The sequence below is a fragment of the Macaca fascicularis genome, chromosome 6 (assembly GCF_037993035.2).
Source record: "Macaca fascicularis isolate 582-1 chromosome 6, T2T-MFA8v1.1".
Taxonomy (NCBI): domain Eukaryota; kingdom Metazoa; phylum Chordata; class Mammalia; order Primates; family Cercopithecidae; genus Macaca; species Macaca fascicularis.
Genome location: NC_088380.1, coordinates 11,499,101 through 11,525,240, shown reverse-complemented (window position 1 = coordinate 11,525,240; position 26,140 = coordinate 11,499,101). Strand labels below are relative to the sequence as shown.

The window sequence follows — 26,140 nt, the reverse complement described above, 5'->3', positions numbered from 1 at the left end:
TAAAAATAAAAATAAAAATAAAAAAAGTTTCCTTTTACTTTGTGACTCCTCTGAAGACAGGGAAAGAAAACTCAACGCCAGCTTCTTGGGGAGATGATTCCAGTGCTTTAGTTCTGCATGGACATGCAGGAAGGAACCTCCTCATGACTAATCAATGCAGCAGTACCACTTCATTCACTCCCCACCAGAGACATGTACAGAGCAGAGCTCTCATGACCCAAATTATAAGCCAAGACACCAACCTTGGTCCTGTTGTGTAGCTCCTAGAAAAGCTAACTTTTCTACGAAAAATAATTAATCAGTAGCTACAAATAGAACAGAATCTGGACCACCCATTAAATTTGTGTGATGTCACAAGGTTTAGAATATTGAGCCGAACTCACACCAATCATAGACCCTACAAGGTATCAAGCTTTTCGAAAAATATCAAGGACGCAGGTAACCACAGGGCACAGGTTGGGCAGGGAGGGGATGGCACCACCAGTGCCACTACCAGGTCCTTCCTGCTGTGTCAGGACACGCACTGACCCAGTTTAACATGTGTCCTCACAGAATGGTGTGCATTTGCAACACTTACAAATAGGGAGTCTGGGAATGGCAGAATAGTGGCCCCCAAAGATGTCTACATCCTAATCCCAGCAACCTGAGACTGTTACCTGGCAAAAGACACTTTGCAGATGTGAATAGGGTTGAGAACCATGAGATGGGGAGATTGTTGTGATTTTCCTGGTGGGCTCAATCTGATCACATGAGCCCTTAAAAGCAGAGAATGTTCTTTGGCTGGAGTCGGGGAGATGCAGCAGAATGAAAGATCATGGCTGGATCTGAAGATGGAGAAAGGAGGCCACATGCCAAGAAATACGCACAGTTGCTAGAAGCTGGGAAAGAACCTCAGCTGATAACCAGTCAGGAAACAGGGGCTTCAGTCCTATAACCATAATGAACTCAATTCTACAAGTAAGCTGAATAAGCAAGGAAACAGATTTTCCCCTAGCACCTCCAAAAAGTAATGCAGCCCTGCTGATACCTTGATGTTAGTTCTGGAGACCCATACTGGACTTTCAGCCTGTAATAAGAGATAACTGTGAGGTAAAAAATGTATGTTATTTTAATCTGCTGAATTTGAGGTAACTTATGGCAGTAACAAAAAGCTAATACAGGGTCATTTTGGTCATTAAATACCTCCAATTTCATATCCAGATAGATACCTAACTTAGATATTTCCCATGAGGAATCCTAGACATCAGGAATAATCTGAAGAAAACATTCCATATAAATAAGGATTTGCCTGCTAGTAAATATTATTGTTTTGTTTGCTAGGAGGTCTGTGTTTTGCATGTTTGCAAGAAGACCTGGCAGTCATCAGTCACCTGCTTTCCATAACAAAAGCATTCTTCCTCCCCACATACAACTTAGACCTGCTGCTACTTGTCTTCTTCCCAAGTTATTTTGCAGGAGCTTATCTACAACTACATGGAAATAGTAAACCAAGGCTTAGAGTATTACCCTGTTAAGTTTATGAGGATTAACCTTGTTCTTGAATATAACAAGCAAGGAAAAACAAGGAAATTCCTGGACACTTTGGGGTGTATGTACTATTTATAGTATTTTCCAAATCATAATTAACTAGACGACTAGATACAGCTTCTTGACTAAAGTGGCCTGAAAAAAATCAAATTTCTGGATTCTGAATAGGAAAATTAATAAAGTTCCTGCCTTTAGATAAACATGCTCCCATTAAAATTGAGATAACATATTAATAAATAAGAAATGAACTAATGAATGGATTAATTCCTCATATGGCTTTTCTGTCATTCAGCTCCTCCAGACCAATCTGGAATAAGTGTATTATTTATGGAATTTGATTAGAGATACACTAGTAAGTCTTTTCAATTCAACACTATTTATTGCGTGCCTACTTGATGCCAGGCACTGTATTAGCTGCTGGTGACATATGAGTGACAAGAAAGGTACAGGTCCTATTTTCATGAGCTTTGCAGGAAGGAGGCAGTAAGCAAGTAAATCAGTGGGATGGGAATTCTGAAAGGGAGCCTTGAATGAGCATAGAACCAATGAATTTAGCCTGGTCAGGGGATCGGGGAAAACCCTCCTAAGGAAAAGATTTGAATGATAAGTAGGAGTTAGAAGAGGAGTGAGTATTCAGGCATGTGCCTTTGAGTTTGACTCAGTGAAATGACCCTGGAGTGGAGGACTTGTGCTTCGATATATATTTTTGAAGAATCACTGCAGCCACTACATCAGACTTCCCTAGAAGGTAGAGAAGATGAGGACAGAAGCAGAGAGAACATATAAGAGACAGGTGATGGCCATGGAGAATGCTTCTGGAAATGCTTTGAAGTTGGAGCTGACTTGATGTGCTGCCTGATTGAATGTAGGTGTGGGAAAGAGGAGAGTCACAGATGAGTGACACACATATCTATCCAGCAAGCGTAGCACTGTTGGTGCATAACAACATAACCATTAAGAAAACCCTCAAAATAGGCCGCAGTTAGCACCATTGTTCTTTTTCCCCATTTCATTTTTATCTCCTTTTTTCCTTCTTGCCGTTTTCATTTTATCTTCTTTTGCATCTCTTGATCACTGTGACAACAAATATACTTTATAAAGTCCTTTTTCACTCTTATTATTTCTATTTTATTCATCACTAATTTAATTCATGACCTCTAAGATGAAGAAAATTCAGAACTAAAAAACAAACAAACAAGCAAAAAAGGCTGGCAATCTCTGTCTGTTCAGTCTTCAGTAACACAACACCTTAGACCAGGTAATTCACAAACAACAGAAATGTATTGCTCACAGTTCTAGAGGCTGGGAAGTCCAAGATCAAGGTATCAGCAGCTTCAAGGTCTGCTGAGGGCTGCTCTCTGCTTCAAAGATGATAACTTCCTGCATCCTCAGATGGTGGAAGACGCTAACAAACTCCCTCAGGCGTCTTTTATAAGGCCACTCATCCTATTCATGAGTGTCTCACCTCTTAATACCATCACCTTGGGGGTTAGGTTTCAACATATAAATTTTGGGAGGGACACAAATATTCAGATGATAGCCGTAGCCAACACTAATTTAGAAGTGGATATCTCCACCTACCACCATGATATGGACCAGATGGAGAGCAGGGGCAAAGTTGTGGCTAGCTTGTTTGCAACTTCATGTAACCCATAGCCCCCTGCATCTTGCTGCATGGTGAGGGGCCAGTGCACGTAGGAGAGTGTCGGTCATGGGCACACTATCTTTGAGGTGTGTCTGTGTGGAAAATAAAGGTGGGAAATGACTACTCAGAGACTTCAGTGATCCTAATTTTCTTTGGAGCTGGAATCACCTAACACTATGTATTTGATTTTCAACATAGTCTGTAAAAATATTCCATGATGAGTACTTGTGATTCAAATTAAAATAATACCATGTATGTCTTAGAGAATTTTAGCAAATTATTGGGTTAAATGAAGTCATTCAATCACTGAATCTACCGATGTACATTTGTATGATATAGAAGGATCCTCTCTCTGCATCTATTTTGTCAAAAGTTGAATCCACTCTGTTTTTTCTGTAACTTTTTTCTTTACTGATTGACAGATCTCTAAAACCTTTTCATTTCAGCATATATAAAATGATGGATAATAAGAGTAAATTTATTAAGATGAACTTTAGAAAAACCTTGAGTTTCTAGATTCTGTTTTCCAGATTATTTCTATGGAGTATTGTTGCCTTGACATTTTCTCCCATGAAGTCATTTTATATAGTTTGTGCCAGAGTTCTAAGAACCATTATTATTTATGAAAAGCAGTAAAACCTGAATGACAAATGTGCCCTGGGCTGATAGTGGAGGGCACAAGCCTTCTCTTTTGTTTTCTAGTTATTCTCAGGGTGGCCACCAAGCTGGTTGAGTGCACAATTTTTAAATCAGACCTTAACACTTGCTCGAAAGCAAAAGACTGACACATGTACTGTAAAAGATTAAAAGTCCTTTGATTGCAGCACTTAGTGCAGTGAAGATAGACAATGGAACTAAACTCTTCATGGCCAACTTGTGACCTGTTTTTAATGATGTTCTGTGGCTCCTCAAAGTGTCATTGCTATTTGACCTTTTTGTGCAGCTTTATAATTCTTGGATTTTTGAAACATTACTCCTTTCACAACTAAAGCAGTAAAAGGAAATTGCGCACCCAGTGGTGCCATTATCCTACACTCATATTGCGTGCAAGCCATCTGGTAGTAATAAAGCAAGAAAAGTCACTCTTAGGTGCTACCTAGAGTTGGTGAGAAACTCATTTAGCTTACTGTTCTTCCTGCAACAAGAGGCATCTGAAAATCCTAATGACTACATCTCGTCTTGTCATTCAAAGCATGTGAAATGCCGCCGTCTGAAGACACAATGTTTATCTAAAACTTTTGAAATAAGTTAGCAGAAATGTTAAAATGAACATTTGTGAAAATTATTACGGTGAGTTTCTTTTTGTTTTATCTTATGTGAAAATAGTAGTTTTCCATTGCCACCCTAACAAATTACCATAAACGTAATGGCTGAGAACATTACTAATTGATTACTGCAGAGTCCTGTACCCTAGAATTGCAGGGGTCTTGGCTGGTTTCTCTGTTTGGAGCCTCTCAAGTCTGAAATCAAGGTGTCGGCCATTGGGCTGTCTTTGGAAAACTTTCAGAAGAGCCTATATCCAGGATCATTCAGGTTGCTTGCTATATTCAGACCCATGCAGTAGACTAAGGGCTGCATTTACTTGTGGGGTGTCAACCAGGAGTTGTTCTCAGTTCTAGAGGCCATGATACTCCCTGGCTCATTGCTCCCTTCCTTCATCCTCAAAGCCACTAGAGTAGGCCCCCTACCTTTATCTTTCCCCCTTTCTCCTGCTCCCTCCTCAGCCACATCTCTCAGTCTGACCCTTCTGCCTTCCTCTTCTGCTTTGAAGGGTTCCTGTGATTACATTGAGCCCAGCAGGATAATCCAGGATCATTTCCCTGTCCTAAGGTCAGCTGATTAGCAACCTTGATTCCACCTGCAAAGCCCTTTCTCCAGTTAGAATTTGGTTGAGCGACCAAAGGGTAAGAATCTTGGAGGGATGTCTTTAGAATTCTCCCTACCGCAGTGAAGGGGAAAAGTGCAGTCGTGATAATAATGGAAGCAGACAGACTATATCGGTGCTATGGCAGCCTTGCTTTTAAAATGCAGAATCTTCGAGCTGCTCTGTTACTGCGTTTTCCGACATTATTCCTAACTAGTGATTAAGACCTGTGCATAAACTTTCAAGAGCTCATTGATACTTCTCTTTACAGAAATAACTCCTGCTTTCTTTTAGTAAGCCTTCCAGAAATTTCTTTCAGAAATTTAAGAATAGACCAGGCATGATGGCTCACGCCTGTAATCCCAACACTTTGGGAGGCCAAGGCAGGTGGATCACCTGAGGTTGGGAGTTCGAGACCAGCCTGACCAACATAGAGAAACCTTGTCTCTACTAAGAATACAAAATTAGCCAGGCGTGGTGGTGCACACCTGTAATCCCAGCTACTCGGGAGGCTGAGGCAGGAGAATTGCTTGAACCTGAGAGGCAGAAGTTGTGGTGAGCCAAGATCGTGCCATTGCACTCCAGCCTGGGCAACAAGAGCAAAACTCCATCTCAAAAAAAAAAAAAAAGAAAGAAAAAAGAAATTTCAGAATATATTTTAGTAATTAAGATTAAATTACTAATTACTAGAAGAAGACAGTAAGGTGCATAGTAATTTGAACAGCAAGACTATGCTAATATTTCCCTTTCAGGAAATAAAAACAGCTAAATAATCTTAAATTTTACTGTTTTCTGTATATTTTTTCTTATATGGATATATATGTGTTCTTACAATCTTTCTTCTCCCCATCTTCCATCACCTCCGTATGAGATATTTTCATTCTGAAACAAGGAAAGTGGTTCTTAGAATTCTTGGCAGTCTTAAGTAACCATTAGCCAAAAACTTGGTTTGTTTTTAATACAGTATTCACCTAACTAGAGCTATACAGTAATATCTGGTCAAGTTAACTGGAGTCCAGATTTTCTAACATTTGTCATGTTCTTTGCCTCAAGCAAAAAACCACTAAATGAGTTGTCAAAACTTCTCAATTTATGAGATAGCAATTAGCAGCGATGGGCACATTTCTAAGAGGTTATAGGAAAGGTGGTTTTTATTTTCAATCACTTCCTTCCAATTTAAACATGGGGATTAAGCTATTTTGATCCAAGGAATGTTTCTATTAGCATTTTTGCCACAAATTCAGGAGTTGGTTTCCAGGGAAAATATGTAAGAAGACTGTCTTAGTCAGTTTGGCCTGCCATAATGAAATGCAAGAGACAAGATAGCTTACAAACAGCAGAAATGTATTTCTCACAGTTTTGGGGGGCTGGAAGTCTGAGATCAGGGGGCCCTCACAGTTAGTTGGGTTCCAGTGAGGACTCTCTCCTGGGTTGCAGACAGCCGACTTCTGTGTCTTCACACGGCAGAAAGAGGGCAAAGAGCTCTCAGAGTCTCCTTTTATAAGGGCATTGATTTCATTCATGAAGGCTCTCATCCTTATGATCTAATCATCTCCCAAAGTCCTCACTAACACTGTGACATGGGGGTTAGAATTTCAACATGTGAACCTGTTGGAGGACACAAACATTCAGTCCATAACAAAGACTATAAAAAGCAGAGAGGGCTAGATACCCGCAGGCGGCAGGCCTGGACCCCACAGAATAACAGGGGCTTCTGCCCTTCCTTCCCTACTTAGTGACTCCGTCTTCCAATTATTTAGCCCCACAGTGAGCAGTCAGCTTACAGAAATAATGGGGTGGCTTCCCAGAATAAAACAATATTTTAAAGGGGTGGAGAATTGCACAAAACAAAGGGTTAAGACCCAAGAGTATGTAAGAGTATATGCAGTTCTTTGCCTCTGTCAGTGTTTTGATGATGGTTATTGGTATTCAATAAGCTATCAGTCAGTGATCAAAGCAATCACAAAAACAAGAAATAGACCTCAAGGAAAACTTACCATCTAGATAAGTGAGCTTATAAAAATCACATGGATTCTCAGCTTTAATAAGTCTTTGAAGTATGATTTGTTAAAATATCCTGCAAGTAAATAAACCGAAAGATTGCATGCCTGCATATGTGGAATTAGGGAATGAATTGAAATGAAAGTTGGAAAGGTTGTTTTAATAGTAGCTGTTAATCATCCAGGACATAATGCCAAATCTTGAAAATCTTTTTTTGTTTTGTTTTGTTTTGTTTTAACGTTTCAATCATTTATTTGAGTATCATTTGAAAATAGGTGTACTCAACACAGTTAAAGGATCATATTGTCAGAATAGACATTAACAATAGTTCAGTCTTATCTCTCCTATTTATACATGAATCTCATGTATGAATCTAACAGATCACTCTTTGTGTGTGTGTGTGTGTGTTTGGCTTCTTTTTTTTTAAATTTATTTATTATTATTATACTTTAAGTTGTAGGGTACATGTGCATAACATGCAGGTTTGTTACATATGTATACTTGTGCCATGTTGGTGTGCTGCACCCATCAACTCGTCATTTACATCAGTCTTGAAAATCTTAAAGCCCACAATCTGACATTTAAAAAGGCAGGTAGCCAATAATCTATAATCCCTTATTAGTCAAGTTCTGTTCCCCTACATCCTGGAAGATAGGGGACTCAGAATGCAAGGAATTGGATCACATTGGTATTGCCGATTATTTATTTAGTCACATGGTGTTCATTTTCCTGGAAGCCACCCGCTTGGTGAAGTGAATATTGCATTTCTCTTCCGCAGTGTTTCCTAGCATATTCATTTATTATATATATTTTAAGACTTAGGTTTTGTGACTTGTCATGTAAGTCACACCTGGTTGACCATAAGTAATTTGGTTTAACAAAGAAAGAAGAAAACAACTAGTTAGTATTCATTTGTTAATCTAATTTGTGTTTTGACCCATGACATTTTCTTTTCGCTGTGTTTGCAACTGGCCATAGCTGGCAAATCATTTAGCAAGCATGAAAATGCTTGCTGCAATGGTGTGTGGTGGGTGGACTTAACAGAGGCCCCCTTGATGGGAAGTCAAGGTGCCAGAATGAAGGTTAGATAGGGGGGCTTTCAATATATAGTGCACCCTGAATTTCTGAGCCTACCACGAATGTGCCAGAATAAAACATTATGGGCGTTGGTAGAATACAAGGAGGGCGGGCGTTGACCCAGGGGATGGACCATATGGCATTACTCCAAGCTTGAGACGTAGTCCGGTCATGAAAAAAATCAAGGCCTGGTAAGTACAGCTCACTCCCCAAGTACTGTGAGTTAGGAAAGAACTGTGAGCGGAACGTGAGTGTTTGTGGAGCACGAAGGGCCACCCGCACAATTAGGCTCACAGTTAATGGTTTTAGCCACACAGCATCCACGCTTTTCTTCCCTCAGATTTCCTTGTAATTTAGCCCAATGGGAAACTTTCAGCAGACATTTCATAGAGCAGTTAACTCTGTGGCGACCATCAGTTTTAATTGGAATCATGTAGCTAAAACCCTAGGTAGTACTTGACAGCAAGAGGGTGTCTTTTAATTCAGGTATTTCTGGTTCCGCTCTGGGCTTCTCTGGAACAATGTTCCCTGATGCATGGCTAACTCCAGAAGGCACAGATCCAGGCAGTCTCACAACGGTGCTGTGTTTAATCGTCACCAGAAGAGGAGCCCTCCATCCCTTTCTGATGGCTTACATTTATAGGTGGATGGGGGGGTGTGTGGTATGAACCTAGCAAGCACCACTTTGGGTACAGAACAACAGCAGTGTTCGCGGCCAGTCCCAGTAGGTAGTTGGTCTTTAGCCACCGAAGCATTCTGTCCCTGCAGCTCAGCAAAGCAATTACCAAGCCATCATTGTTCTGATTTATAAAGAAATTGCCTTCCTTGGGAGAAGACAGTAAGGTGCACAGTAATTCGAACAGCAAGACCATGCTAATCTTTAAAAAAAAAATTAGGGAAACTTATTTTTTTGGAAATTATTCTGATGTGGCTGTGATGAGGGAACAGCTTTCCAAACACATATGGAGAGAGAGAATTCAAGAGCTTTTCAAGTAAATTCAGCCTTACATTATTTGCAGCCAATAAAAGTTTACAGAGATGTGGCTAATCCTAATGCTGGTAATCCTAACTGCCTGGTACTTATGGTTGGTGCTTCAGATAATGTTCTGGGAATTCATTAAAAATAACAAGACCACACTGCAGACTTCACTTCCACGGGGCTAGGAAGCTGCCTCAGTTCTCTGTCTTATAATCCAGTGTACTCATGTCCTAGACTGATACAGAATGCCAATTGTAGCACTATCTGTTCTCTGCAAGCTCTGAAGACTCCAGTTTTCAGGGGCCTCTTCTGGCAGAAGTGGAAGATACCAACCAGGCAAAAGAGCAGTCTGGACCAAGCTGATGGCTGCAAATTTGGTGGCACTCTTGTAGCTGATGAGATCAGAGATAGGGAAGAATATATTGAAGCATGTCGTTCAGCCTCAAAAAGTGCATCATCACAACATCACATCAGTGTTGCCCATGCAGAGGGCCTCAGCGTGCCCTGGGTCCCATCCAACAGTGGCCTGACCTTACAGCGTTGAGGGCAGGTATTTTCTATGCCACCACCTCACGCCCCTCCACATGTGTCTATGTATATGGCATTTTGTTCTTGATCTAAGCTATCCAGTTGTTTGATTATCTAGAAATCTCTTCTTGAAACTTGCATGTGCCCACTGCAGGCTGAGCAGTTTTCCTGGGAGGGAGTGGGACATGAGGCATCAGAGACAGTGCTGAGAAGAATCTGTTTACCCTGGAGCAAAATGAGCTGCAGGCTCCCTGTGAGTTTCCTCTTGCTGCTGCAACAAATTGCCAGAAATTCCATGACTTAAAACAACACAAATATATTATCCTGCAATTTCCCAGAACTTCAGACACTGGTCTCACTGGTTTAAAATCAAGGTGCTGATACAATCGTCCTCCTTACTAGCAGCTCTGGGGAAGAATCCAAGCTATTGCAGGTTGTTAGCAGAATCCAGTTCCTTATGGCCATGGGACTGAGGTCTCCACTTGCTTGGTGGTGGCCAGTTGAGAGCTGCCCTCAGCTACTGCCCTCCTAGTGGTCTCTCTCTCCCCTTTGCCTGTGGCTACCCCATATGTCAAAGCCAGCAGCTGGGAGCTGAGCCTTTCCTCTTGGGATCTCTGTCATCCCTTCTGCTGCACCTCTCTGACCCCAGCCAGGGAAAGCAGAGAATAAAATAGGGAGATTTCCCAGGGACAAAATAGGGAAAGTCTCCCTATTTTAAACTTTGTAACCTTAATTCCATCTGCAACGTCTTCCCCCCCCCCATATAAAGTAACCTGTTCACAGATTCCAAGGATTAAGTTATAGACATCTTGGAGGGGCTGTTCTCCGGCCTACCATAGTCCACCCTCTGGCCTCCAAAGAGTCACATTCATCCCACATACTTTCATTCCATCCCAGAGTCCCCAAAGGTTTCATCCCATTACAGCATCAACTCAAAGTCTTAAATCTCTTCAGCTCAAAAGTCCAAAATCTGAATCATCCAAATCAGAACTGGATGAGTAATCTGTTAAGTACAGCTCCTGGGGAAGAACTTCTCTCCGTCTGTGAACCTGTGAAAATAAAGAAGCAACATTTCTGCTCCCAACATGCAGTGGTGGGACGACATAGGATAACAATTATAGACATTCTAAAAGGGGGAATTGAAAATAAAATGGAGTCATTGCTCCAGAGCAGCTTGGAAACCCAGCCCAGCAAACGCCATTGGGTTTCCAGGCCAGAGCTTATCCAATGTCAGCCTCAGCTTTGCCCTCTGGGTCAGATGTCAGAAAAAGATAACACTGGAAATGCCTCTTGTAAGCTGGTGGGGGAAGAAGCCCTGCTTCAGTCCACTTTTGAGTATCATGCAAACGTTGTACATTTCCACCTGCAGAGAACTACAAGAACAGAACTGCATTTCTACCTGCCGCGGAATTACAAGAGGCAAGAGTGGAACCTCTGGTGAGGGATGGCCCAGGATTTGTAGCAATCAACCTGGGCTGTCCTGTGGCCAGATCTCAGGGAGGACTTAGCATAGGGAATGTGGTTGAGTAAAAGGGCATTAACAAGATTTGCCCTTGGTCCACCATGAGCCAGCCACCGTCTTAGTAGACATGTTGCACTGGCTGAGGATGCCAGGCTTAGTAAAAATGGAAAATTATGTGCCCAAATTAACATTTGCCACAGAATGCCATGGCTCCCTGCCGGGTCCTGTCCTTGGTTGGAGCCTGCAGACCCCACCCCTGCATGGATGTGCATGGATGGTATTTGCACAGGCTCTTCACCTGGAACTTAGCCCAAGCCTATGCCTGAACTTTATGCCTTGCCCTTCGCATTTAAAAGTATGCATTTTTAATACTTTCCATTTACGTTGCATGAGCTGCTTTTTTGCTGGAAACGTGTTGATTATGTTCCGTGTCCTTATTTTTTAAGTTACAACCCATGACTTGCTGCTATAAGCGTGAAGGAAAATAAATTTACAGAATTACAACTTAAGGAAATATTTTACTAAAATAGATGAAGAGTAAAATTTTCATCCATTCCAGCCTATATTTGTTTTCTGTTGTATATCCAGATGTCACTTCCAAAGACTGGTTGCCAAATTCTTCACACTGCTAGTTACATGCTGATGATATCATGATTACTCACGTCAAATATGTCTGTTTACCTTGCTAGACTGTGACCTTCTAAAGGTCAAAAGTCAGATACTCTCATCAGTTTATCCCAGGACTTATCATTGCGTATGGAAGAAAGCAGGCATCCAGTCAAGGTTGACTGCTTTGTAGATTTGAAATTATTTATCTCTGCTATTTTATCTTCCTAGAATGATTCCTCTAAAGCCCATATCTCCTCCAAAATTGAACCAAACATTACATAATAGAGTAAAAAATTAGAAATAATCTGGATATTCATTAACAGAGTATTAATTTGAAAAATTATGAATTGTGATCTATTTTTTGTTGTTGTTTTTGAGACAGAGTTTCACTCTTGTTGCCCAGGCTGGAGTGCAATGACGTGATCTCAGCTCGCCACAACCTCCACCTCCTGGGTTCAAGCGATTCTCCTGCCTCAGCCTCCCGAGTAGCTGGGATTACAGGCATGCACCACAATGCCCAGATAATTTTGTATTTTTAGTAGAGACAGGGTTTCTCCATGTTGGTCAGGCCGGTCTCGAACTCCCAACCTCAGGTGATCCACTCGCCTCAGCCTCCCAAAGTGCTGGGATTACAGGCATGAGCCACCGTGTCCGGCCGATCTATTTATACCATGAGATACCAAAAGTCATTCAATGATTGTAGCTACCATCATGAACAGAGACAGTGATAAACTTTGGAGACATAAAAGCCAGTTGCCTGAGGAATTGTTACGGTAAAAAACAGAATGTTATCTACACGGTTTATTAATACAAGTGGAAAATAATCTTGAATGATAAATACCAAATGATCACAGTGATTACCTTAAGGGAAAGCAAAGAGTGTGGACATCACTTTCAGTTCTACATTTCCCCCACTCTGTTAATATTTTTACATTAGTTTTAGATTTTTAAGAAATAAATGACTAAAATTGCCAACGCTGCTGTGAAACCTTCTGTTCTTTCCTCTCGCACGTTTCTGGAAGACACATTTCCTGTGGCGTGCTGGTAACCCGCCTGGTATGTTTCTCCCCTCTGGGCTGGAAGGTCTCTGGTGGAGCAGCTAGCTGCTCAGCCAACATTTACTGAGAAGAAACCAGCCCGACCCTGAGCAGCTGCCCTGTGTCACTGCAGATCCCCTGTGATGTCCACACCATTCCCAGCAGCACCTCCCGGATGAGGAGGCCAAAACGAACAAAGCGCCTTCACAGCTAAGTAGCGCAGCCATGTGTACCGCACCAGGTGCAGGAGAAGCCACCTTTGTGAACATTTTGAATAGTGAGAAAGCCAGCCACTCCCTTTTTGCAAAGGAGCTACAAATCAAAGGGATGAGCCCTCGCAGATTTTGTGGGAAGAATGAAGGGGATGGACAGACTTGGAGGGTCTCATGCTGCCCCCAGCCCTGCACCCTCTGCACCTAGAGAGAGAGGCTCTGGCTGGATTACTGTCACTGCATTAAAGGCCAGGTGGAGTCAGCAGACCCAGTGACTGGGCAATGACACGCCTTCCTTCCCCGCCCCTGGGCACTCAACGAAGAGGACAATCTTCCCGCACGGAGGAAAAGGATGGGCTTTTTGGACAATAATTTTGGAAACCACAGACAAAGTCTCCCAAGGCCTTGTGGGAGGACACGAGGCAGAGCTGCTGTTTCCCTGAGGAGGCAAATACATTGGATTTCTGAAACCCAGACTGTAGATTTAGGAGAGCAGCCTGCTGCTCCAAGCAGGGGCTGCTCAGACCACTTATTTTGGTGAGATGTTTTTAGACAGTTTAGGATCCCAGCCTCAGAATATGCTGCCAGTTCTGTACCTCTAGCACAGAAAACAAACAAAGAAAAAACATGCATAATGTTCATATAAAAATTTATAAAACTTGGAACAAAATATCAGGAGTTCACAGACACCCTCCCGAATCCTATGTCTGAGCTTCAGATGAGAATCTAGGTCAGGGGTTGATCATGCCAGAGACCCGTTTCTATATGGCTTCAAGTAAGAATAGGTTTTACAGTTTTTAAAAGGTTGTTGAAAGAAAGAGGAAGAGAAGGAGAAAAGAAAAAGTGGCAGAAACCCTGTGTGGCCCTCAAAGCCTAAAATATTTATTCTCTGATCCTTTACAGAGAGTTTTTAACTCCTGATTTAGGTGTTCACGGATAGAAGATCTCTTTAAAATTTAATGTTTTTAAAGCAAAAGCGAGTGCACTTTGTGGAATCAAGAAAAGCATGATTGGCATAATTTCTCATTCTCACACTTACTCAGATCAGGTAAGTTATGATAAATTCAAGCCATCGAGGATGTCAGGATGTTCTCCATAGAAGGGAGCTAAGTATAGGCATCAAACTCCAAAGAGCCAATTTTTTGCATCTTTACGTGTAATTAATACTTGAGAATCGATCTGGCTGCTAATAATATGGCTCTTTGAAGGGGTGGCTATTAGGTCTGTTCAGTCTCTGCCTAACTAAGCAAGAGACAGCAGGCAGGAGAGGCTGGACGTTCTGGAGATCTTGTTAGTGGGGGTGGCTGTGCTGTTGAATTATAAGATTGTCATGAGTTAAAAAAATTCCATCCATTTCTGAGTAGGTCATTACATGGTCAAAAAATTAAGACGCTCCGTATTTATATTCTACTTGTGAGATTCCCCCTCACAAGTTTAGTGTTATTTCCCATCATTTGCTGGTTGACTGTTAGAAGCTGAAGGCCATTGGTCCAAAGGCCATCACTGGTAGGTGTAAGGGCCATGGTCCCATCCTGTTAGGAAGAGCCTGGGGCGTGTTGTTCAGAGTCTATACATCACATAGCACACAGCAGACAACCACGTGGCTTCATGGCCATTCAAGAAGTACTTTACCTTTCTACGTTGAATTTCCTACCATGGGCTAAGGTCATGGTTCTCACCTGTGGAGTGTGTTCTCATCACCTGGAGACCAGTGGAACACACTGAGAACTGGGCTAATGGAAGTGTAGGGGAAGGGCCTGCGCCTTTGTGTTTTAATCCAGTTCCAAAGCTGATTCTGATGCAGCAGAAGAGCATAGGTTTGAGAAGCCACAGGCTGAGCACAGGTTAGGTGCTAGGGAAGCACATGTGCAGATTAGATCCTCATGGAGCCCAGCTATCCAGAGCAGGCCTCTCAGCCTCGAAACAATTGGTGTGCTTTGTGGCGGGGGCAGTCCTGAGCATTGTGGGATGGTTAGCAGCAGCCCTGGCCACCTCTACCCATGAGATGCCTGTAATGCCCCCAACACTCACCCAGCAGTGACAACCAAAAATATTCCCTGGTGGCACAGTCACCCTAGTTAGGAACCACTGGTCTAGAAAGAGTCCTGAAAAGAACCATATACTCTTTCATCCAGTCAATATCCAGTGAGTTCCTACTGTGTGCTGCATGGTGGGGAGCACAAACAACCAAATAAAATGATGCTCCCCTACCTCCTAACACCTTGTGGGACCAGACTCAAACATTGCGTGTTACAGGTGCTCTAAGAGAAGCTTGTGCCTGGAGCTATGAAGGAAGGAGTAGCAGGGCTGAGGCAAGGCTTAGAAGGTAGAAAAGGCTGTGCTTGGATTGAGCCCTGGCAACTGCAAATGTCAGAGTCAATGGCTTCAAGGTGGAAGGAAGAACATTCCAAGGGGAGGGATCAATGGGCCTGGGAACCCCAGACAGCCTCTCCGTATCCTTGGCCAAGTGTCCAGAGGCTCTCAGCTCTGTCCTGGGGCTCCCAGATATCCCCAGGGTCGGGTCTGGTCTCTGGTCCATGCCATCATCTCTGGTGTCTTCTGCCTCCCCGGCCTGCCTTGCTGGGTTGCACTGAGGCTGTACTAAGTACGTGGCTTCATATTTCGACTTTGCCTTGGGACTCTCTGTATCACTTAAACTCAGCTCTATTCTCTAGCAACCTCCAGACAGCCTACCCCACTCCTCAAACTGGTGTATGGTCTCAGGAACCCAGGCCAGATCCTGCAGAGACCCAGCATCTGGGCTCTGCTGGTTATGAATTGGAAGATGGGATGAAGGAACTCAGGGAGTGCTTGCCCAGGGATGTGAAGGGTTGGGCCACCTGATGGATGTTGATTATAGCAGGGCTGGACCCAGGGCTCAAAGACATGTGAATTGGCTTGGTATGAGACAACTCCAGTGGAGTCCAGATCCTGAAGGCCAAGGAGAAGGTGAGGGAGAGAGGAGAGGAGGAAACAGACATAGGAAGACAACCTAGCCTTGAGCCAGGCCGTGAAAGCTCTTCCTCCAAGCCTGAGGTTGTAGACGGGTGAGAAACTGGGAAATATCTGACTGTCTCCAGGCCACAAAATTGTGCTGTTCTCTTCAGCACTCAATCAATATTATGAACAATCATAAGAAAGTTTATATCTTGAGCTAATTTTACTCTCAATGCTGTATGCTATCTTCAATTGCATTTTCTTTTTTTGCAAAATGAAACTGCCTCGAATAACTCAGGATGGGGCTTGTAACACAGGTACAGTTTAAGAAGCCAGTATTCAAATGGCGGAACAAACATCTGATATTTATTCTGTAAGCACAAAGCACAGTCAGTCACAGAGTAAACATGCCCCTGCTTTCCTGAATTCCAATCCGATGGAAGGGCCGAATTCTGAATATTAACCAACTATGTGTCACACACTCAGCTAAATGCTAGGTATAAACATAAGAATGACATGCTTTCTACTCTCCAGAAACTCCCAGTGCATTAATTAGGTCACAGCCTAAATAATACCAATACAAAATCAATGATATCAGTAAAGGAGGTTCAAAGAGCTAAGAGTGTGTGAAGGGAGAGGCTAATTACAAATACATTAATTACCCAATATCTCATTCCTTGGTTTTCTCTGTGGTTTGATCTTCAGTATCCTGGCCATCTGAAACAGAGACACATCTTTCATGCAAAATGCCACAGTCATACAGGTGAACATATAGTCTGAGTTCCACATTGGGTCCTAGGAGAGCACTGAGTGATGGAGATGCAAAGAAATGAGATGTCAAGCAGCACAGAAGACAGGGGAAAGGAAGCAGTTTAGTTGCATTTAAATTAAAAAAAGATTGGTCTTTTAATTGGAAGACATAAAAATGAATTGTTTCACTTTTTATCTATTAAGCAAAAAGATTATAGAATCCACTTTTAGCAGGAACTTCCCAATGACATAGCAACTGACAATTCAGTCACGATTGTAAAGATTACTAATAAGGACGAGATATTATGCACATTTTTGTGCTTCTAACAAATAATCTACAGGTATTTGTTTTAATGCTATGTTTATGCACAGAATTTTTCCATACCCATTTCTAACCAGACATAGAAATCACCTTCCTCATGATGGGCAGAAGATGGTTTAAGTATAATGGGAGGGAGGAACTTTCTAGCTTGGACATTGATTAATTGTCAAACACTAAGGACCATGATTACTATTAACCATGTAGTGAGCATCACAGAAGGTTATCAGGGTGTTTGTTTTTAAACAGTGAAACATCTTGTTAAGTTTCACTATAAAGGTGTAGAGACAAAAATTAGAGCTGTGTTCAAGTCGTGATGCTTACAGCTTTATCATGTATGGTTAACACAATTATGTTTCAGTCATAAGCTGACATGACTTTACCTTAACACGTTGATCAAAAGTCTTAACCAACAACAATAAAAAACTGAAATTTGTGGTTGAAAGAGTAGAACTTGTGTTTGTGGGGAAGAGGGAGGAACAGGAAACCCTCCTTACCACCAATGTGAAAATCAAAGATTCTCTTAAGATATGTTTCACGCACTGAGGTATAGTTGATTAAAAGTGGAAACCCAAGCCCAAAGACCTGTAGGAAACCATTACCCATTGAAAAGAGACAGTTCATATAAAAATGTATACTGAGCCTCATCATGCCTGCAGACAGTATGATAACCCCCTCTTGAAGTCTATATCTTAGGTGCTGTGTGGGTATGAGTGTATCTCAGTTACTCCCCTTCTCTGCTGAGACCTTAAGTTATTAATCTGTCTCATTTTTCAATATCTTACACATTGTAATATAGTAGCCAATTAATAACTTTTTAAATTTTGGAGGAGACTGGACTAGAATGGAATAGAAAGTAGAATAAAGGAAAATGCCAAGATTAGTATTGACAGCTTCAGATGTTAAGTTGTTCATTTTGATTATTTCCTGTTGGTTGGTCCCATACATTTAATGATTACCAGTGAAATTAGGACTGATCATTAAAAAGTTTATTGGTGAATCAGGAAGCAACCTGCCTCCAAAGAAAGGATACTCGAAGGAAAGACCGAGCACGTTAGTCAAAGAAGAGCTACAGAGGGTTTTTTCAGATCAGGGTGTATACTCGCTACCCTAAGTTGTTTGCCAGCCTGAATTTCATTAATTCTATTTGGAAATAATAACTCGCTACACTAAAGAGCCAAACATAATCACACATTGCCACGCAACATTCTTCTGGCCAAAGAGGTCTGATTCAGAATCTTTGACAAACTTATTATTTTAACAGCTTCACAGCTCAACCTGGTGAAAATCACTTCAAGAAGGAATGAGCTAAAATGCTCCTTTAAAAGGGCCATTCTTTTAGTTTAAAATAATATCCAAATGCCTCTCACCACCTTTTCCCTAGCAGAAAGTTGGTTCCTCTCTGGCATGCACCACGGATTGTGTCAGAAACAAAAGTTGGCCATCACAGGATGGAATTTATAAAATTTTACATAAAAATGCTGGCAATATTTGCCTAGTTATATTATCTAAGAAGCTGAGAAATTTTGTTTGTATTTGAAGATCAGCAAATGCCAAAAATACTAATTTGAATTGTATAACCTTTCCCGGTGTTACACAGAAGTGCCGCTGATAGAGCCTGTCTTAATACGTCTGTGGAACTTTTTAGGTATCAAAAAAAAAAAACGATTTATGTTCAGTGGCATTTTAACATGAAACCTATTTTATTTTAAATCTTAAAAAACCATATTCTGCATTCATATTTGACATCAGGCCTGAAGCCCTTTCTTTCCCATCTTCACAGGTTTTGTTCCAGCTCCTCCTCAGCCGAATGCTAGGTAGAGACATAGGACTGACATGCCTTCTATCCTCCAGAAAGTCCCAGTGCAGTAATGAGGTCACAGCCAAATAATTCCAATACAAAATCAATGGTGATCAGTAAAGGAGGTTCAAAGTGCCAAGAGAGTGTGAAGGGGGAGGCTAATTGCAAATAGATTGATTCCTCAAAATCTCCGTCCTTGGTCTTCTCTGGGTTTGAGCTCCAGTATCCTGGCCATCTGAAGCAGAGACACACTTACTGCATGGCCTTGGACAACCTCTGAGGCTTGGTTTTATCATCTGTAAAATAGAATTTACTACAACAGCAAAAGATGTTGTGAATATGAAATGAGACTACCTGAGTCAATTACAGTGGGCTGGAGATTCATTTCATTCAACTTCTTCGACTTCTCCAGACTCCGTCCAGGCTTCCGGATCCTTGGGATCTGCCTCATGGCTGCCCCAGCAGTCAGTAAAGAACACGACCCTCCTCCCAGCCAGACCCTCTGTAGAGAACTGGGGTCTGAGTTCTCAACATCAGCATCAGTATATGCAGCTTATCTGACTCTAACCCGGACATTCTGAGTCAGAGACTCCAGCATGGAGCCAGCAGTCTGTACTGCACGCACCCTCCGGAGGATTCTGATGCTCCCAAAGTTTGAGAATCATCCTTCTTTTTCTACCACTGTCCCCAAGGTCCTTAAATTCTTTCAATCCCTTCGTACCACCCACTAACTCACCTCCTCCAGCCTCCCTTTTACAGGTTGTGTTGCCTGTAGTAAGTCATTGCAGAAATTCTCTACTGGAACCATACGCTAACCGTGGGTAGGAGAAGAACAACATACTCTCAGGTGGTAGAATAACTAAAAGCACCCCAAGATTTTCCTTCGGATTATCTCTGTCTCTTGTAGGAGTAGAAGATCTCTCTGCTTTGTAGCCGCACATTTCATTACAGTAGGCCCCGTCTGTTGCCATTAGCTCAGCATGTGCTAGCACAGAAAAGAGCTTGGAGCCGCTCCTTCCCATAAGAGGTATCATACACATCCCAGTGACTAAACTGTCACAGAAACCTCTAACTATGTCCTTAGAATAAATTCCTAGAAGTCTACTTCTGGCTGGGCCAAGGTAGGTATCTTTGCGGCAGACAAATTTAGATGTCTAAAATATTTCAGAAGTTACAAGCTCTGTCTTTGAAAGTGTTTCAGACCTCTCAAAGAAGAATCCTTGGAATCCAAAAGCTTCTGATTGTACATGAAGTAAACCTAGAAGACTTTCTGAAAGTCCCCCACCCTCCGTGGTCATGAGACTCACAGATCCCATATTAGGAATTCTTCATTGTCTATTCCAGGAGTGGCATTACAGACATCTGTGACTTACCCAACTCTGGGATGTGTTTTGTGGAAGCCATCCCTATTCATTAAAGATATATTCTTGATAAGCATTCGGAAAAAGTGGGGAAAAAAGCATTTCCTTTCAAACTATGAGAGCAGATGGGCATGGAAAGACATTCTTTTGGTGACAGCCGTAAAGACTGCTGACGTGTCCTTTTGCTTTGCAGGAATGTTAGTTCGGCCGGAGAGGAGGCCCGCAGAAGGATGAGAGAGTGTGATGGGCTTACGGATGCCTTGCTGTACGTGATCCAGTCTGCGCTGGGGAGCAGTGAGATCGATAGCAAGGTTGGTTGTGTTTGCATAGATTAAGCATGTTCGAGAATAAAGACTCCCACGGGACTCAACAATAGCTAACAACCCCGGAGAGCCGATGCAGTAATTCAGACTTTCCTTCTGAACTCTCTCCTGGTTTCCTTATAAGAATCCAACACTTTTTAGACTGGGCTTCTAATTCTAGCATGGAACTAGATACCTGACTTCTGATTAGCCATGAGTAAATATGCAGATTGTTCTAAGTTACTCAAACCACAGGTATTCCAGATGAGTGTGTAAACTTGAATACCACAAGCTTCTAGTTTTTATTTAATGTAATCCACTTTCAAAAGAAAAGACAAGATGTTAAAACTGCCTGCTTTTTTTTTTTTTTTATTTTTTGCAACAGTCTCGCTCTGTCACCCAAGCTCTGTCACCCAGGAGCGCAGTGGTGCAATCAAGGCTCACTGCAACCTCCACCTCCTGGGATCAAGTGATTCTCCTGCCTCAGCCTCCTGAGTAGCTAAGATTACAGGCATGCGCCACCACGCCTGGCTATTTTTTTTATTTTTAGTAGAGATGGGGTTTTACCACATTGGCCAGGCTGGTCTCAAACGCCTGACCTCAAGTGATCCACCCACCTCAGCCTCCCTAAGTGCTGGGATTACAGGCGTGAGCCACCGCGCCCAACCTTGGGATTTGAATAATACCATATTCTTGTAAACTTACTTTTTAACAACTGTTGATTATATTGGCCATTTTAAAAGGCCTGCAAGGTCTAAATAAATGTCACAGTGCTAAATAAATGTGGCTTCCCAACAAAGTAAGTCACTGAAGTCTATTCAGTGTTATAGTTCACAAGCCAGAATAGAATTGGATGGGCTTCTCCAGTGTTTGAGCTATTTTATTTAGTCTTCAATAAGTTTGATTCATTCATATAAGTTTGTAATTTCATAATATGCTGTTATAAACACAAACTTTACCAATAGTCATAAAGTAATGCAGGTAATAAATGTGATTTCTTAATAAGGATTTCTCAAGAGCCACCCTTATTGACATTTTGGGGTGAATTATTCTTTGTCATGGGACTATCTTGTGCATTGCAGGGTGCGTAGCAGCCTCCCGGGCTTCTGCCCACTGGATACCAGTAGCAGCCCCCATCCCTACCCCAGTAACAAACAACAATGTCTCCAGACATTGCCACATGTCCTGCAGGGAGCAAAATTGGCCCTGGTTATGAACCGTGGCCTTAATCCTATGGTTCTCATTCTGATTCTTTATTAGAATTGCCCTTGAAGTGTTCATGTAAATACATCTGCCCAGACCCTATTGCAGTCCTCTGAACCCAACTGTCTAACTCTGGTCACAAATTTTTGTACCTTTAAAAGTTCATCAGGTAATTTGATGTACATCTTAGATTAAGAACCTGCCATGGTAGATAGAGCTTTAATATGACTCTCTAATTGGGAATCTGGTATAATGTAATTTAGTTACAAAGTTAGATAAAGAGCAGATAAACCTGTTTCTATCCATGTAGTCATTAATTGGTTGTGTCTATAAGTTAGCAAAGCACTTCCCAGCCCTGACTACACATTAGAGTTACCAAGAAATTTAGAAAATCACTGATGCCTGAGCCGTACTCCCCGAAGATCTGAATGCAAGGTGCCTCTGGGACGTCAGCCCTTTGAGTACTAGTTCACCCCCATCATGAGCACCGCTTCTCATCTTTTAACTTCTGCTCAGCTGGGTTCACATCCATTCCCTGACTGTGTGTTTTTAGTTTCAGAGATGAACATAATGTAACAAAGAGTAAGCATTCCCCTTTCACAGAGCCCTTACATGACCAATTTAGACCATTTAGTATCATCGACAGGAAAATTAAATTCCTAAACAAATGTCCAGTCAAGATGTCTTGAATATTTAGAAATGCTTGTTAGCATAACAGACACGTGCATTTTCAAGGGGCTCCTGAAAGTAAATCACTGAAGCGGCAATGCTCAGCATCGTCATATTCAGAGTGGTGAAAGAGTGAGTCACTGGGAGACTATACCTTTTACTGTGATGGCTACGAAAAGAGCTTTGATACTAGCTGGACCGTGCAGCTGAAAATAAGAGTCAACAGCCTCATGCTTCGGTTAAGTGCGGTCACCAGCACCAAAGGTTAAGGCATCCTTCAGAAGCCGTGGTTCAAGAACCAACATGGCACAAACATCTTCTTTCTGTCAGATGACCAGATTCGTAAAACACTGGGAGACCTTGTACGTCATCTTTTCTAATGTCCACATTTTCCCCCAAAGAGGAAGTTGAAATAATTGGGAGTATTCAGGGCCGGAGTCAGAAAACCCAGATATACCTGGTAGAGTAAGAAGAGCCCTGAGCTGGCATCAAGACAGTGCCAGTGGACTGTGCCATCTCCACCTCCCACTGGCTGGAGCACCATAGCCAAGTGACCTCAAGTCTGTGACAAGGAGCATACTCATAGCTGAATGCCAAGGCTGTCGAAAGGATCAGATGTGATCAGCTACTCAGTAGGCGATTCTTTGGCTGGATTGTGCTGTTGAGTTTTAACGTATTATTATGGTACCATCATTTTCCACTGAGCCCTCTGCTTGGCCGCTTTTGAGCTTTCACAATAACAACTTGAGGGTGAGGGGGCCGAATGAGTACATCTTTTTAAGGCCTGAGAAGTTAAAACATAAAAGAGCCTGGATTCCCTACAAGCTTGTGGCTCTGGTCCTATAACTGGTCCAGTGTGTTGACAGGATGACATATGGTAGAGCACTCTACAACTTCCAAATTAACCCTTTCCAAGAGAAAATAAGGAACCAAAATGACCCTGGTAACCAAAAACAACTGCTGAAAGCGCTGCTGACAGCAATGGATGTCCCAAGCAAAGCTACTGGCTGCCACCCTCCTGCTAGGCTCCCAAGTCTTTTGTCTTCTCTTTCTTCTCATCTCCTTAGAGAAAAGCTCTTGGATTAAGTAACTCCCAAACCAACCCAGACTGCAAAACTCCAGGAGGCTTAAATGAAAGATAAATGTGGTCCCTGTGACCTTCCTTCCCCCATTCCTCCCTCCCCACCCACCCCCATCCCTACTTTCTCTCCTCCTAGCTTCTTCCCAAATCATCTCCCCAGCTGCAGCTCGATTATAAAGCATTTTTCACAACTGCAGATTTATTCCCCAGTAGTCATTTGTTAAACAGAGGAACAGCGATGCCTCCGGGGAAGACGAACAGTGGGATGAGAAAGAAGTTTATTCTCCCAAGTCTTTGATGTAAGAAAAATCAGTTTGAGCTGATTTAAAAATCATTCTGACTTATGCCATAACATTTTCCTTTCAATGAGAGTCGTTTCTCTCTTTCATGCATTGCCCTGAGTTTACCTGCTTTCATGCCAGTCCACGTTTTGATGCTGAGAGGATGCTTGGAATAGAAAATCAGGTTGACTCAGAGCCTGTGGGATTAGCAGCCCATGACACCTTGAAAAGCTGACAAGAAAGGTCTGGAATGACAGAGGCTCCAGAGATGTTTTCTGAAAACTGGTTTTCCTCGTAGATTTTCACGCCCTCGGTAATAAGTACAGGACACCCGCTACCTTTCACCAGATTCCAGCCAGTGGAGGGAAGCTGTGCAGGACTGCGATCCCAGCAGCCCCGGCCCATTCCAGTCCCACCCCAGGACTGCAGAGAAGCAGCTCAGTCTGGTGGGAGGTACTCACAGCTTTAGCTGTCCTCGCCTTCACCTGTACGATGGAATTGTATTATGTGCCTTCGCGGCTGGGTGTTACGTAGCAGGTGCCTGAAAAAATGATAGCCAACTTGGTAAGATTCTTCAAATAAAACTTGGCTCAGTTTATATTTTTTTCCCGTGATAATTTTGCCACTTTTAAAAATTGGATATTTTTCCCCTCTTTCCATGGTTCCTGGAGTCAAAAGGTCAGCTTTGTCTTAACCAGCAAATGTTTTCTGCAAAAGGTCAGAGAATAAATATTCTTGGTGTTGTGGGCCATACTGTCTCAGTCACAGCCATGTAATTCTGCATTGTACCATGAAAGCAGCTACAGATCATTCATAAACAAATGGGCCTGGGTGTCCTCCAGGAAAACATCCTGTCATGCACAACCAGCTGTGGGCTGCATCGGACCCCTGGGCGGCAGTTTGCTCACCCCTCTTCTCAGCAATCACAAGTTATTACAGCTGGTATTTTAGCAAATACTTTTGAGCAGACACTATTCAAAAAGCTGTATCTATGAACTTATTAACCCTCACTGTTGCCCTGTACATGATACTGTTTTTGTTGTTGTTGTTGTTGTTTTTCTCAAGAAGGAGTCTCACTCTGTCACCCAGGCCGGAGTGCAGTGGCACAATCTCGGCTCACTGCAAGCTCTGCCTCCTGGGTTCACACCATTCTTTTGCCTCAGCCTCCCGAGTAGCTGGGACTACCGGCACCCGCCACCACACCTGGCTAATTTTTGTATTTTTAGCAGAGACAGGGTTTCACCTTGTGAGCCAGATGGTCTCGATCTCCTGACCTCGTGATCCGCCCACCTCAGCCTCCCAAAGTGCTGGGATTACAGGCGTGAGCCACTGCGCCCGGCCTGTACATGATACTGTTAATATGACCCTCTATTTACAAATAAGAAAATAGAAGCACAGAAAGATTAAGCACTTTGCCCAAGGCCCCACAGCTTGTGAAATGGTGGGCACAGGATCATAAGCCAAGCCGGCAGCCCTAGATCACATGCTCTGGACCTCTGCACTGTGCTGTCTCCTGCCATTGTTAATGATACAAACCTTTGAAGAGCATTTGCTGTGCCCCTGCTTTCTTCCCAGTACTTGCGTGCTGTGTTACTTTCCTGCTGCTGTTGTAACCAATGACCACAAACTTGGTGGCTGAACCCAATGCAGGTTTATGATCTTATAGCTCTAGAGACCAGGGGTCTGAAATGGGTCTCACTGGGAAAAACTTAAAATGTGTTAAGGTCTGCATTCCTTCTTGAGGCTCTTGGGGAGAATTTATTTCCTTCCCTATTCCAGTATCTAGACCCTGCCCACATACCTTGGCTTGTGGCGCCTTCCACCATCTTCAGATCCGGCCATGGCCAGCCACATCGTTCTCACATCACATCACTGTGACTCTCCTGCTTTCCTCTTTAATGTACAGGCCCCTTGTGATGACACAGGCCCACCCAAACAATCCAGATAACCTCCCCATGTGACAAGCAGCTGATTAGCTTAACAACTCCCACCTCCTCCCAACCACGTGACCTAACATATTCGCAGGTTCCAGAGATTAAGATGTAGACCTTGTGGGAGGGCCATTATTCTGCCTACCACACACATACTTTAGCTCACCTAATGCACAAGCAACCTAAGATGTGGGTCCCGTTATGACCATTTTTCAGAGGGGTACACCGTGTCCCAGAGATGTCCAGTGCATTGTCCAAAGTCCCACATCTAAATCGGACACCTAGGGCTCTACAGGTGTGCAGCTCCACAACAGGTGGCCTTAACCACTGTTTAACCTTTTGGCTAAGACAACATGAGTGTCAGGCATCTCAAAAAAATGTAGACTAAAAATATTTATGCCCCCAGATGATCACAGCCCCTCACTTTCCTGGGATAACCCTGGTTGGCACCTGTGGCCTTGACACTCAGAAAATGCTCTGGTGGGCAGTAAATGTGTCCCCCACCAGAGCTGACCGAAGTTCTAAGTCTTTGACTCCTCATTATCTGATCCCCAATCCCCAGCC

General features: G+C 42.8%; 1 protein-coding gene across 11 annotated transcripts in view; it reads left to right on the top strand.

The window, feature by feature from the left end:
* Window positions 1-26,140, top strand: part of CTNND2 (catenin delta 2) — a 931,128-nt gene that overhangs the window by 766,629 nt on the left and 138,359 nt on the right. For all 11 annotated transcript variants that reach the window (XM_065546099.2, XM_045394725.3, XM_045394719.3 and 8 more), the window contains one exon: window positions 20,303-20,420. In XM_065546099.2, the coding sequence (XP_065402171.1) occupies window positions 20,303-20,420 (118 nt within the window). The remainder of the gene's footprint in view (window positions 1-20,302; window positions 20,421-26,140) is intronic.